The 14,914-nt window shown below is 39.4% G+C and overlaps 1 protein-coding gene across 1 annotated transcript in view; it reads right to left on the bottom strand.

Annotated features, from left to right (window-relative positions):
• Positions 1 to 14,914, bottom strand: part of SPTLC3 (serine palmitoyltransferase long chain base subunit 3) — a 133,181-nt gene that overhangs the window by 72,596 nt on the left and 45,671 nt on the right. The window contains exons 6-7 of the mRNA XM_055090661.1: positions 4,721 to 4,845; positions 2,120 to 2,213 (exon numbers count right to left, since the gene is read on the bottom strand). Of these exons, the coding sequence (XP_054946636.1) occupies positions 2,120 to 2,213; positions 4,721 to 4,845 (219 nt within the window). The remainder of the gene's footprint in view (positions 1 to 2,119; positions 2,214 to 4,720; positions 4,846 to 14,914) is intronic.

Below are 14,914 nucleotides of genomic sequence, written 5' to 3'. Positions count from 1 at the left end.
TAGAGGAAAACATAGGCAGAACACTCTATGACATAAATCACAGCAAGATCCCTTTTGACCCACCTCCTAGAGAAATGGAAATAAAAATAAAATAAACAAATGGCACCTAATGAAACTTAAAAGCTTTTGCACAGCAAAGGAAGACATAAACAAGATGAAAAGACAACCCTCAGAATGGGAGAAAATATTTGCAAATGAAGCAACTGATAAAGGATTAATTACAAAATTTACAAGCAGCTCATGCAGCTCAATATCAAAAAAACAAACAACCCAATCCAAAAATGGGCAGCAGACCTAAATAGACATTTCTCCAAAGAAAATATACATATTGCCAACAAACACGTGAAAGAATGCTCAACATCATTAATCATTAGACAAATGCAATTCAAAAGTACAATGCAATATCATCTCACACTGGTCAGAATGGCCATCACCAAAAACTCTACAAACAATAAATGCTGGAGAGGGTGTGGAGAAAAGGGAGCCCTCATACACTGTTGGTGGAAATGTAAATTGATACAGCCACTATGGAGAATAGTGTGGAGGTTCCTTAAAAAACTAAAAATAGAACTACCATACGACCCAGCAATCCCACTACTGGGCATATACCCTGAGAAAACCATAATTCGAAAAGAGTCATGTACCACAATGTTCATTGCAGCTCTATTTACAGTAGCCGGGACATGGAAGCAACCTACGTGTCCATTAACAGTTGAATGGATAAAGAAGATTTGGCACATATATACAATGGAATATTACTCAGCCATAAAAAGAAACGAAATTGAGTTAATTGTAGAGATGTGGATGGACCTAGAGTCTGTCCTACAGAATGAAGTAAGTCAGGAAGAGAAAAACTAATACCCTGTGCTAAAACATATATATGGAATCTTAAAAAAAAAGTCATGAAGAACCTAGGGGCAAGACGGGAATAAAGATGCAGACCTACTAGAGAATCGACTTGAGGACACTGGGAGGGAGAAGGGTAAGCTGGGACAAAGTGAGAGAGTGGTAGTGTATATATGGACATATAAACACTACCAAATGTAAAATAGATAGCTAGTGGGAAGCAGTCGCATAGCACAGGGAGGTCAGCTCCACGCTTTGTGACCAGCTTGAAGGGTGGGATAGGGAGGGTGGGAGGGAGGGAGATGCAAGAGGGAAGAGTTATGGGGATATATGTATATGTATAACTGATGTACTTTGTTATAAAGCAGAAACTAACACACCATTGTAAAGCAATTATACTCCAATAAAAGCATTTAAAAAAAAAGAAGATATGGTGCATATACACAATGGACTACAACTCAGCCATAAAAAAGAATGAAATAATACCATTTGCAGTAATATGGATGCAACTAGAGATTATCATACTAAGTGAAGTAAGTCAAACAGAGAAAGACAAATACCGTATAATATCATTTATATGTGGAATCTAAAAGATGACACAGATGGACCTATCTACAAAACAGAGACAGACTCACAGACATAGAGAACAGACTTGTGGCCCTCCAAGGGGGAGGGGGAGTTGGGGAGGGGTGGACTGGGAGTTTGGGGTTAGTAGATGCAAACTATTATGTATAGAATGGATAAACAACAAGGGCCTACTGTACAGCACAGAGAACTACATTCAACATCCTGAGATAAACCATAATGGAAAAGAATATAAAAAAGAATGCATATATCAGTGAGTCACTTTGTTATGCAGCAGAAATTATCACAACACTGTAAATCAACTGTGCTTTAATGAAAAAATAAATTTAAAAAAACCTTAAGTCTTTAAACTTTCTCAAGGCAGAGTTACAAAAGAGGAGGCATTATCACACTTCTGATAATTATGTGCAGTCTAAGAGCTCAGTCATGGCTTCAGAGGCTGCGCTGGAAGACCACTAATGACAGCGGCATAATGTGTTTGGGTTACACTTAGCAATCTGGGTGTTTAATGCAGTTCAACCATTTGTTCCAGGTCACCAGAGGTTAACAAGCCAGTAGTGAGTATAAACATGACTGTGTTTCATTAGCTAAGCTGCCAGGTCGAAGAGCAAGGACTAAGCCCCATCAATAATCTTTACTTTTGTCTAGAAGCAAGAGGTACCTATTGGATAAAAACACTGATACTTACTGTTGTGTTTGAAGATCCTTATGGTTGCACCCGAGAGTCGGGCCCCAAGCACAAGAGATGCATGGTTTAACTCATCGCTTAAAATGAGGCATCCCTGGTAGCAAACAAGCACATGAAACATAGGCCAATAAATAAAATGAAGGGAAAACAACATGTGGGAACAGGAACTCACTTTAAGATCTATAACACAGATTCTCCAAAACGCTCTTTAATTTTAAAAGTCCAAGAGTTTAAACTGGTGTCTATGTGGATAAAATCCTCTAGAGCAATTTGCTGATGGAGTTGGGGATCTGTTAAGGGTTAACACCTTTTTGAAACATTTGCATATAGTTTTCAGCAGAGGAGGTCATCCAAGATCTTGGTTAAGCACCGGGTAGAGTCTAAAGGACTGATGGCTGGCAGGAAAACTAATATGATTTTGGGTGGGTGGTGGATTTGCTGAGGCTTTTCAATCCCATGCTGGATTATTTGGAATGGTTTCGGGGCACTCCTACTGGAAGGCAGGGATAATTTCTGCAAAACATTTCAAGCTCTTGTTTTCTGATTCTCATTCCCTACTATATTAACATCCACGTAGACAGAGGCATCACTGCTTTACAGTTAAAAACTTTGCACCTGGAAAAGTATGGATGGCAATTCAGTCCGAGGCAAGGAGAGAAGCTCACTCTAATTTACTGCTTATATAAATTACTGTTTGTAAAATTATTTTTCTTTATTAATTTAAAGATTTCTAAATTATGAAATTGCTCAAGCAGACTCAAAATGCAGAGACATGGAAAAAAATAGAAAATAAAGACCTTGTTTTTATGGCCACCCAGAATCTTAGAGTTCTCCCTTATATTTTAGAAATCTCACACATGATACATTTTTAAGTTTTTGAGGCCAAAGCCAGCAAAATCCTCACATCTCCATACCCCAGACATTGTGTGTGTATTTATAATTTTTTTTGGTGGACATTTGAGAGTTATTTGTAAACCTCATGATACCTCACCCTGAAATTCTTTAGCACGTGTCTACTAGGAAAAAGGACATTCTCCTACACGATCACAATGCAATTATCACACCTTTGAAATTAAACATTAATACAATGCTATCATCTAATATACAGTTCAAATTCAAATTTTTCCAACTCTCCTAAAATTTTTCCAACTCTCCTAAAAAAAAGAATACATGTATTCTTGATGCCTTTTACAGATGTTTCCTTTCCTTCTATTTTTTTCAATGCAGAATCCAATCAAAGATCATATACTGCATTATATTAGTTGTCATGAGTCAGATTTTTAAAAACATAAATCTGATTATGGCACTTGCTTACTTAAAATGAACAAACCAACTCTTCATTTTTCTCTGGGAGAATTCCCAACACTCTAGCATGATTTACACTATAAGGCTCTTTACAATTTGGTAACTGCCTTCACCTCTGGTCTCTTCTTCATCCACTCTCCTACGTTCTAATTCTTCCAAACCTCAATGCTTCACACATGCTGCTCACTCTTCCTTGTCTTAAGAAAATAACTTACTTATCTAAATAGATAAGTAACAGATTCTGTTCTCATGTCACCTACTTTGCACAAGCATCTCAGCCTTTCTCGAGAAGAGTTAGGGGACAACTCTTTTGTCCTTCCCCATTTATGCGCAACCCCTTTTCTGTGGTATTTATCCTATGTTATTTGGTGTGTTATTACCCCCATTAGAAACTACATGAATTTACAGGGCAAAGGTCTTGTTCATCTCTGTATGCTCTGTAACTTGCCTCATATGAGAACACAGTGGATTCTCAATAAGCGACTTATTGAATGAATAAAGGGACAAATAACACAAGAAAAACGTTTTGTTAAAATAAATGCATAATAAGCATTTGTTATGCTGAACATGGTGACTCGGGGGCCTAAAAATTTAATTGATTTTGCAAAACTGTCACTGAAGAGGAAGTTTGACTCCCATCTAGGGCTGCAATTCTATAACCAGATATCATGATGAAGAGATTTGCTGGACTCAGCTGGTACTTAGACAGGCTGGGACCTGGGACCTGGGACCCTTTGCTGCAGTGCTTGCACCTGGACAAACCTCTTCATCTCCTTGTGCAGCAAAATACAAAGAAACTATATGGGACTAAAAATAACTGTGTGCTTGTGCAGTTGGGGCAAATTATGGACAAGATACAAAAAGACCAAAGAACCCAACTGCCACTTCTGAAGAACCAGAAGCAAAAGCAGGGTACCGCATATGCCTCTTGCACACAACACCACCAAAGTGGTGGGAAAACCTCCTAAGCCACCCCTCTGGCCTTACCCTGGGACCTGCCCCTACCCTCATCCCATATGAGGAACTAGCTCGCGCCCCTCCTTGGGGGTGAGCTCCCCCGCTGTTGCAGCAGGGGCCCCAATAAAGCCTTGCCTGAATCTCTTGTCTGGCCTCTTATCGATTTCTATCGATTAAGGAGGTCAGGCATCCTGCTCGGTAACAATACATGTATTCAAAAAGCTGAACATCCAAGCCTAAGAAAAGAAACTTCTCAGTCATACGTCTAACAAAGGACCTGCTCAGAGTTATGTCTTAGGAATAACACGGCAGAAGACAATTATGTTAACAAATTCTCACCTTTCCAACGAGTGCAGGGATATTCATTGAGTTCGTTGCAAATCCCATCCCAAAGACCATAGCAGCTTCTACATTCAGGAACTTAGCCACAAGGTCCTCCAACTCTTTATGTTTATCCAAGGTTCCTGCTCATGAAATGATAGGATGGGTGAATCTCCTGTTCTCAACAAGTCCAAGATTGAAAACTCAAATTCCAATGCTTACCCATTACCAAAAGACACATACAAGAGTGCACATAGCAGTTCTATTTGCCATAGGCCGAATCTGAAACAACCTAAATAACCACACACTGTAGAATGGATCAATACATATACAGTAGAATTCAACACAGCAGTGAGAAAAAACAAACTAATGTCCTACACAACAACATGGAAAATCTCACACATATGTGGTCGAGGGAAAAAAGTCAGACATGTATACACTCATATTGTATGAATCCATTTATATGAAATTTACAAACAGACAAAACTAACCTGTAGTATTAGAAGTCAGGAAAGTGGTTTCTTTTGCTGAGAGCATGGAGAGAACTTTGAGATGCTCTGTTTTGTTTCTAGATCTGGGTGCTGGTTACGTGGGTATGTTTGTTTTGTGAAAATCCATTTTATATTTACGATTGGTGCACTTTTCTATATATATACTTTATAATGCAATAAAATTTATAAAAAATGCCACAGTTCCTCTTTCTTTCCACCTTACATCCCACGAATAATTAATTAAATTCTAACTCCCTCAGAGGGTTCCTGAAACTCAAATACAAACAGAGCTCATGACTTGCATACATGCATCGAGCTATAATTTATTGAACCTTTGGAATGTGCTAGATTTCAAAGCCCACTATTTTGGTTATCTCATTTAATTTTAAGGGCCCAATAATGCAGGTATTATTACTTTACAGATAAGAAAACTGAAGTGGGAAGAGGTCACAGATAAAAAGCAACAGAGATACTCAAGTCTAACTCCAAAGTTCCTATTTTTACGACTCTACTACCTTTAAATGCTTACTCTCTGACCCCTTCTTATAAATAATCCCTCATGCCTTACTGAGAGTAAATACTAATGCTTCCCATAGTCTTGTTTGCCATCATGCTAACTTCTAGATCTATACTGTCCAATATGGTAGCCACCAACTACATATGGTTAGTGCAATAGAGGAACTCAGTTTTAAGTTTTATTTAATTTTAGTTATGTTTTTCCACTAAACACAACTTTACTGTTTTGGTAGGATTATTTCCCACTTATTTCACTTTAACCAGTGAAAATTTGGTGTCTGAATTGATATGTACTGTAAGGGTAAAATATCCACCATTTTTTGAAGAGAGAACAAAAACAATAAAAATAATATAGTATAGTTCATTAATATTTTGCTTATTGATTACATGTTTAAATGACAATACTTGGGATATATTGGATCAAATAAAATGTATTATGAAATTGTTTACCTGATTTTTAAAAACTTTTTAAAATGTGGCTACTAGAAAATTTTAAATTACATGTGTCTTGCATTATATTTTATTGGTCTAGATGATACACTTAATAGAATAGAAAAAATGTACAAGTGGACAGGAATTTGCATCCATCCGTATGCAGATTTAACTCAGATTTAAGTCAGAGGAATGTTGTTAGCATATTCAGGACTATTATAAACAAGCTTCTATTAATCTAAAGATTAACATATATTACTACAGAGTGTGATATCAGAATTTTATTTAAATTGGTAAATTAGCTTGCTTATTGGCTAAAATGGTGAGGAGTTGAACTTTAGAAGGCATTGTATGGTGATTTGAAGTTTTATTTTGCATTTAACATAAAAGAGAACATGAGACGGCCCATCTTTGCCCTTGCCCTCTCCTCACGCTGCTGGCTGGTGGCCTTTATCTCAAATCAGAATTCATTTATGCTCCAAACTGTCAGAAAACATAGTAAAACAAACATTCTAGCAGAGTCAATTGTACTCAAGATTTGGGGGTGGGGAATAATTGGAAATTTATTATTTTTATTTTTTAATTTTTTTTTGCGGTACGCAGGCCTCTCACTGTTGTGGCTTCTCCCGTTGCGGAGCACAGTCTCCGGACGCGCAGACTCAGCGGCCATGGCTCACGGGCCCAGCCGCTCCGCGGCAGGTGGGATCTTCCCGGACCGGGGCACGAACCCGTGTCCCCTGCATCGGCAGGCGGACTCTCAACCACTGCACCACCAGGGAAACCCTAAAACTTTATTATCCAAGATACAGTATAGTGTGAAAAGAGAAACTGAAATTTAAAGATAAAACGTGGGCACATAATCTTTTGTCAGATTTGTTTTTACCCAGCAGAGACTGCATTCCAAAGGGAACAGCTCCAAGAACAGGCAGTGAAAAGTCCACCGGCCTGGCCATGAGGAGAGCTGGTTCTGACCTCAGCTCTTCCACTAAACAGCTGGCTGCCCCTCTCGGCAGATTCTGGAGAGATTGGGAGAGGTGCTGTTTTAGACATCTTTGACCTTGGGAGTGGTCTTTCCTCCACCTAGAATGGTCTTCTGGCAGCTCCTAGTCACTCTTTGAGATCCACCTAACATGGCCTCTTTTCTCGGATGCAGTCTCAGCTTCCCCAGGCAAACTTGGTCATTTTCTCCTCTGAGGTCACATGAGCCTCATCACATAATGATTACAGTACTTAGTAAGTTTCACTGGGGATGTTCACGGGGCCATCTTCTTTATTACAGAAAGAGCCCTTGGAGTGCAGATACTGGGTGTGCAGATACTGGCACTCTTATTGCAGTACTGACACATGGTAGGTGCTTGCAACTCCTATTGCAGTACTGAAATGTAGTAGGTGCTTGCTGAGTTGCATTCTGTGTTTTGATGGAGAAGGAGGCCAAGACTGAGGCTAGAGGAGGGTATGGCACAGGGAAAAAGGTCAAGAAGTCATGCGATGCCAGGGCAACAAGGCGACCAGGCAGTGAGCACCAGCTTGGAAACACTGACACCTGAAGAAGGTCTCCAGCAAGGTTGGAGGGTGCCCAAACTTTGTTAACTTGGTAACTTTCCCCATGAGCCTTTCCTGCTCAGATGGCAGGGGACAACTGCGTCCTGGCCCAGTCACCCAGAAGTGCATGAGTAGACGTTCACGATGAATCTGCGTGATGTCTTCCTCCACATACATCTTACCCAAATCTGCCATTCCAAGGCCTTATCTATAACAGTTACATCACTAAAAGTCCTTAGGATAATACAGGATATGTTGTAAATGATTAAACAGCCAACCAACTAATGAGACATGGGTGTGTCTAAGAACAGCCTGAGAAATCCCCCTCTGCAAGTTCTCTTTCATTATCTTGACTTAAAGAGAGGGAGAAGCGGGGTGGGGGGGAAAGCAGGTGACCAGATTAAGTCTCCAGAAACCAGCCTTCTTCTGGATTTCCAGTGGTCAGGTGGTTAGTAAAGTAATTTTCAAATATATCAGTTTCTACAAATGGATGTCTCACAGCTGGGTTACGAGTTGTGAGTGGTTTTGCATCTAGGTGCTTACCTTCAATTTGTAGAAAAGAATAGTTCCCACTCCCAAACCCCATGATCATGGAGTTTCTCTGTTTAGTGTTCACAGCTCAGATTTCATCAACAGATCTGAGAGATTCCTAGGATGGCTGGACATTTTCTACTCTAAGAAGTCATGCCTTGCAACATTAGACTGGGCTGGTCTGGGATGGGGTGGGGTTTTTAAGGAAAAATAGATAATATGTCTCTTTCATGTTAATGGACTGCTGCTTTCTGCCTCCTGTTCCTCAAATTCAAGAAATAAAAATGTAGGAATTAACACAACATTGTAAATCAACTATACTTCAATAAAAAATACTAAAACTGAAAAAATATGTATAATTGAATCACTTTGCTGTACAGCAGAAATTAACACAACGTTGTAAATCAACTATACTTCAATAAAAAATATTAAAACTGAAGAAAAAGAAAAGAAAATGTAGGAGGACCTTGGGGAAACAAAATTGTCACTAGAAACCTAACTAGCTTGTTTCCACCAACATTCAAGTCATACCCTGATTGAATGGAGATGCCTGAGTCCTGTCAAGTTTGCCCTTGGTGGTCTGAGTACTTGAGGAATTCTAGAAATCATATTCAAAATTTTGTTGCTGACATATAACTATGGGCCTTTTTTTTTTAAATCTCAAGAAAGCAGAGCTATAGTCCTAACTGAAGGTACAAATATATCCACAATAATCTTTATTTCTCTATGACTTTTGTTTTTTTCTTTAGTCTCTGAAAGTCACATATAGGCTGGTGAGAATGGATCTCCAAATTTCAGTGTTGTGCATATATTGACACTTGTTCTTACCCTGAAGGTTTATTTATCCAGTGGATACTGAAAATCTGCTTTGTGAATAAAAGAATAGATACAAGCTGGGTGTATCCTCTTGCCAGATCTCTCAGCAGTATTTTCACATGCCAAGCACAGGGTATGCCACCATCAGTCAAATCAATAAAAATCAGACTCAGGAAAAAGTAGCAATATTATGTTTATGAACTCTACATTTCAGCTGATTTTTTAATGATATCAGCCTTCATATTGACACTGATTAATAGTAAAGAGTGTAGGTGTTATTAACAAGCCTGTTTCACAACCACCTATTCTTCCTGTGCAGCACATGTGAAGACTAATTTCCAAACTGTGACAGTAGTCTCTTTTCGTCCAGAATATCCTGTTTGTTGATTGTTCCTTAAATGTGACCTAGGAGTAGGTGGTCATTTATTGTGGCAACCTGCCAGCCATCTCATCTGGCTGTTTCTACTGTGCTATGGCTCTCAGCCCACTTCTGAGCCACTTTGCTTGAACTGGTGATTCCTGCATTAAAATCAGCCTCAACCCTTCTGCCTAAAGGAGTCCACCTTTCAGCTCTTCACCCAAAAGCACTTAGAATACTCTGTTCTTCTGCTTATTCTGCTTGTGTACAGCCTGGTAGGGGTTACAGAGCTACTAAGCTTCTTGAGTACCTTTGTTTTCCTGTGAAACATTCAGAGAAATGTCTTGAAGCCAGATGGGTTGTCTGAAATGGGTCTAGAACACACTGTCACACTGAGCAGAGGCCACCACTGCTGGGTCAAGAGACCACCCATCCTGATGAAGTTCAGTAAAACGGCAGAAACAATTTTTATCTGCCCAACTTCCCAGGCCTTTATTTTTAGCAAACTACCTGCCATCTCTTGGCGGTTTAAAACGTTAATAGATAATTAGAATCCGATGCAAACAAAAACCTTGAGGCGTGGATATGTAATTTTGATGAGCTTTCCTGTCACAAATCATCTTGATAAGAGAAGAATTTTTAAGTGGACCAAATGATGACATCTACCTCACCTCTGACCACATACTCAATAGAGTCATGTTTCACCCTTCTTTTTTTTCTTTAACATTTTGTTTTGATGTAATTTTTGACCTACCGAAAAGTTGCAAGAATAGTACCAAGAATCCCCAAATACTGTTCACCCAGATTCCCCATATGTCATCATTTTAGTACGTTTCTTTAAATATCATTCTCTCTCTCTCTCTCTATGTGTATATATATATATATACACACACACACACGTGTGTATATAATTATATATAATATATACAATTATATGAAATTTTTTGCTGAACTATTTAATAAATTGCAATCATGATGTCCCCTCTACTCTTAAATATTTCACTCTGTATTTCCTAAAAACACGGCACTCTCTTATGTAACACCAGTACTATTATCATTGATATAATACTATTATCTACTGTACAGAGCTAATTCACGTTTGATTCTCTCACTTTAAAAACCCACCTCTGAAAACAAAGATAGAAGAAGGAAGGGGAATGAAGCAACTTATAGTGAGGGTCCACTTCTCTGTATGGTTATTTAATCATTACACCTCCACACACTCTATAAAATAGGAATCCTGGTCCTTATCAGTGAGGAAATAGATGCAGAAGTGATGCCACTTACCCAAAGGAGATAGAGCTAATAAGTGCAGGCCACCTACTTAACAACGTGACAACCTACCCTGCTGAAACATTTCAAGCTTTATCTCAATTAATTGTCATACAAATTTTTGAAGTTGGTACTGCTGTTATCTCCTTTTATAGATAAGGACACCAAAGCCTGAGAGTTTAGTTCATTTGCCCAAGGTTATGCAGTTAGTAAGTCTAGAGCCAAGGTTCAGATTCAGCATGTGTGACCCTAAATAGATGACTCTTTCCCTTCCTCAGAACACTCTTTGGGTTGTTTTTTTTTGGCCGCGTTGGGTCTTCATTGCTGCATGCTTCTCTAGTTGCAGCGACCTGGGGCTACTCTTCGTTGTGGTGCACAGGCTTCTCATTGTGGTGGCTTCTCTTGTTGTGGAGCACGGGCTCTAGGGTGCGTGGGCTTCAGTTATTGGGCCGCACCGGCTCAGTAGTTGTGGCTTGTGGGCTCTAGAGCGCAGACTCAGTAGCTGTGGAGCACGGACTTTGTTGCTCCACGGCATGTGGTATCTTCCCTGACCAGGGATCGAACCCATGTCTCCAGCATTGGCAGGCAGATTCTTAACCACTGTGCCATGAGGGAAGTCCCCCACTCTTTCGGTTTTACCCGAATCTGCGTTTTCTGAATTACAACTCTTAAGACACAAAATAAAGCTCTTTGTTCTTGGCAGCCTTGATACTAATTATTGTTTGACATTACCAGTGGTTAAAGGATATACACAGGTACTGATGTCTATGAAGGTTAATCTATATCCTTAGTATATTTGGATGTAACAGGATTTTTAGTCTAAATGAAGTAAAGGAGGGCTTCCCTGGTGGTGCAGTGGTTCAGAATCCGCCTGCCAATGCAGGTAACACAGGTTCGAGCCCTGGTCCGGGAAGATCCCACATGCCGTGGAGCAACTAAGCCTGTGCACCACAACTACTGAGCCTGCACTCTAGAGCCCACGAGCCACAACTACTGAGCCTGTGTGCTGCAACTACTGAATCCCGTGTGCCTAGAGTCCGTGCTCCACAACAAGAGAAGCCACCACAGTGAGAAGCTCGCACACTGCAACGAAGAAGAGTCCCTGCTAGCCGCAACTAGAGAAAGCCCGGATGCAGCAACGAAGACCCAACACAGCCAAAAATAAATAAATAATAAATAAATTTATTAAAAAATAAATAAATACAAAATAAATAAATGAAGTAAAGGAGACTGTACTTTGATGTACACTGGATTTGGAAATGTGGACAATTGTTATTCAATCTAGGGAATTCTTCTTCCCAAGTTGCTGTGATGGCTGGTACTTACCTATATCAGCAAACTTTTTATAGAGAGGCAGAGAGAAAATATTTTGGCTTTGTGGATTGTGTGGTCTCTGTTGCAACTAGTCAACTCTGCCATTATAAAGTGAAAGCAGCCACAGACAATACACAAAATACTGGGTGTGGCTGTGTGTCAATGAAACTTTATGGGTACTGAAATTGGAATTCAATATATTTCATGTCACAATATATTACTTTTATTTTTTCAGTCAATTAAAACTGTAAAAATGACTTGTAACTTGCAGGCAGTACCAAAACAGAGGCAGCTGGATTAGTTTGGTAACCCCTGATGTAGCTGGTCTCTGGTTTAACTTTGAACAGTATGGGGCAATGCAAAGAGCTCTTCAGTGGGACTCTGGAGAACTGGTATCTAGTGTTCTCAGCCTACTGACTGCATGAACGTTGATTGGCAAGTCATTAAAAATCTCTAGTCTTCATGTATCTTATGGTATTTTTCTAGGTGAAGGGAAATGGTAGATGATCTACGTGTTCTGAAAGTCTGTGAGTTTCAACTTTTTTCGAACATCCCATCAGGTGTTACCCTGATGGCAAGTACTATACTTATGTAAAATCACTGGCATATCTTGTTAAGTTGTTATGTTTGCTTGGCTTTGTTGAACCTACAGGGCCAAATTCTTCACTTGCAGAAATATCTCTGCTAGTTGAAATTTGGCTGTGCTGTAATTTCTATCACTCTCAAGAGAAGGGCAATTACCTTGTCAGAATTATAACAGGTATCAGGAAATTGCCAAAAGGCTTTCAGAAACCAAGATACACTTTCATTTTCTCCTCCCAAACTATTCCCCTGAGGGTCCACCTTCCTTTACAAATATTCTTAAAGGAAAATAAAAAGGCTTGAGAGAAAAGCAATGAAATCTCATTGATCAGAATTTACAACAATTTAGTCTGAAAGGAGCTGGCACTGTCTATGAATAAAGGTTTTGCTGTGTAAATTAAGAAGGTAATACTAATTGAGATGGAGACCTTTATAGCCTATTTAACTGAATCCACTGCTTTAAAGCATATTTATAGCATTGATTTGCATAAAATCCTGTTAGTTAAAATTGCTTTTTTAAAAAAAGAAAGCATTGGGGCTTCCCTGGTGGCGCAGTGGTTGCGCGTCCGCCTACCGATGCAGGGGAACCGGGTTCGCGCCCCGGAGCGGCTGGGCCCGTGAGCCATGGCCGCTGAACCTGCGCGTCCGGAGCCTGTGCTCCGCAACGGGAGAGGCCGCAGCAGAGGGAGGCCCGCATACCACCAAAAAAAAAAAGAAAGCAAGATCTCTATTTGGTAGCAATTTCTTAGAAACTGCAATTTCCATAGGAATTTGAAGCTGATATTTATTTGAAATATGTTTTAAGTTACACATTTTGCAAATTGAGGCTGGCCCCTTCTTCAATATTTAGGTCAGCAAGATTGCACATTCCTGGAATCTAGGTACAAAGGTTTGAGAAAGAAACCCAAGAAGAGCCTAAGTACTCTGAATGAAACAATAGCAGAGAACTTGTCAGGTAGAGAAAGAGGGAGACACACTGTCTAACGGCTAAGAACAATGTTCTCAAACTGAGAAATAGAAATTTCAGGAAATCTGTACATAACTAACATGAAAATCACATCCGAAACCTGAGAATGGAAAATAATATCCTATTATATCCAGTTTCATTGATTCTTAAGTCGATGTGTTCTTTCTGATGTTTTTAAGATGAAAATATTTCAAGCCTACTTTTTGAAATTGCAACTATAATTGAAAGAATGTTCTCAACTAGGCAGTTTTTAGGTAGACGTACTAATCCGGTTTTCCTGATGTGATGAATCTAGCACAAGGCTTTCCTTCTCAAAGGAAAAAAGTCTCCACGTAGAAATGATCTTTCATTGGCACAGAATTAGTCTTCTGGCATTCCATGAGTTTGTTTTCTTAGAAGTGAACTTCTGACTAACAGTTGCTAGGTGGCAGCACTTAATAGAGCATATAAATTTAGATAATGTACTGTTACTACACATCCACTTTTAACCATCCAGTGCTTAGGGAAAGAAAGACCAAGAAGCTACACTTCCTTGTTGACCAAAAGCAGAATAGAGGGGAGAAAGTGAAGGAAGAAATTTCTACATATTGAGGTATAGAGAAATCATTCTGGCTTATACATGATTTAACAAACTTTATGCTAACTAGAACAATCTGTCTATGGCCTGTCAAACATGCATTGTACATCTGATTTAACCATTTAGAAAAAGAATGCATTAGAAAAAAAAATGGAGTAACTCTAGTTCAGGCCTCTAAAATGGAGCCAGGCAGCTATTGTGGATGTGGTTTCAGACATGTTCCTGCATCACTGAGCCTTGAATTTTCTGAACTTTATCAAACTCAAGGACACCACCAGCTGTCCTCAAAACAATATCAGCTAAGAGCTGCCAGCTGCAAACGTATGGTCTCACGGTCTGCCCTTGTAACTATGCAACAATTTCAGACCTCAATCAATCCTTACTTAAAAACACCCTTACCTCTTGCCAATTCTAGTTATAATTCTTGATAAAAAACTCATGTAACTAACTGGAACCTTGCAGTTTTTGCCTTTATAAGCCTCCCGCATTTCATAGTTTGGCGGGATACAATTCTAGTGCTTCTTAAATTTGTGTCTCCCAGGCTGGCTATAGTCCTCAGTTTGGCTGGAATAAAACTCTTTTCTATTCCTGCTATCGATTGTTTATTGATTCTTTCCGTCAACAAACAGAAACAAAAGCTTCTCTCTAGTTTGCCTGAGTTTATCCTTTCCTAAATTTGGAAATCTGGACCAGCAATGTGTGTCAGAATAGACTCAGAGATAAAAATCAAATTGCTTCACTGATTTCTGGGTGTATCTTACCTACTTTCCAGTTTTTATTTATAGGCTCCATCCCCCCGGTATATGTGGTATTC

The sequence above is a fragment of the Physeter macrocephalus genome, chromosome 14, assembly GCF_002837175.3.
Source record: "Physeter macrocephalus isolate SW-GA chromosome 14, ASM283717v5, whole genome shotgun sequence".
Lineage (NCBI taxonomy): Eukaryota > Metazoa > Chordata > Mammalia > Artiodactyla > Physeteridae > Physeter > Physeter macrocephalus.
The sequence above is the reverse complement of the archived record's forward strand: the minus strand, read 5'-3'. Positions and strand labels throughout refer to the sequence as shown.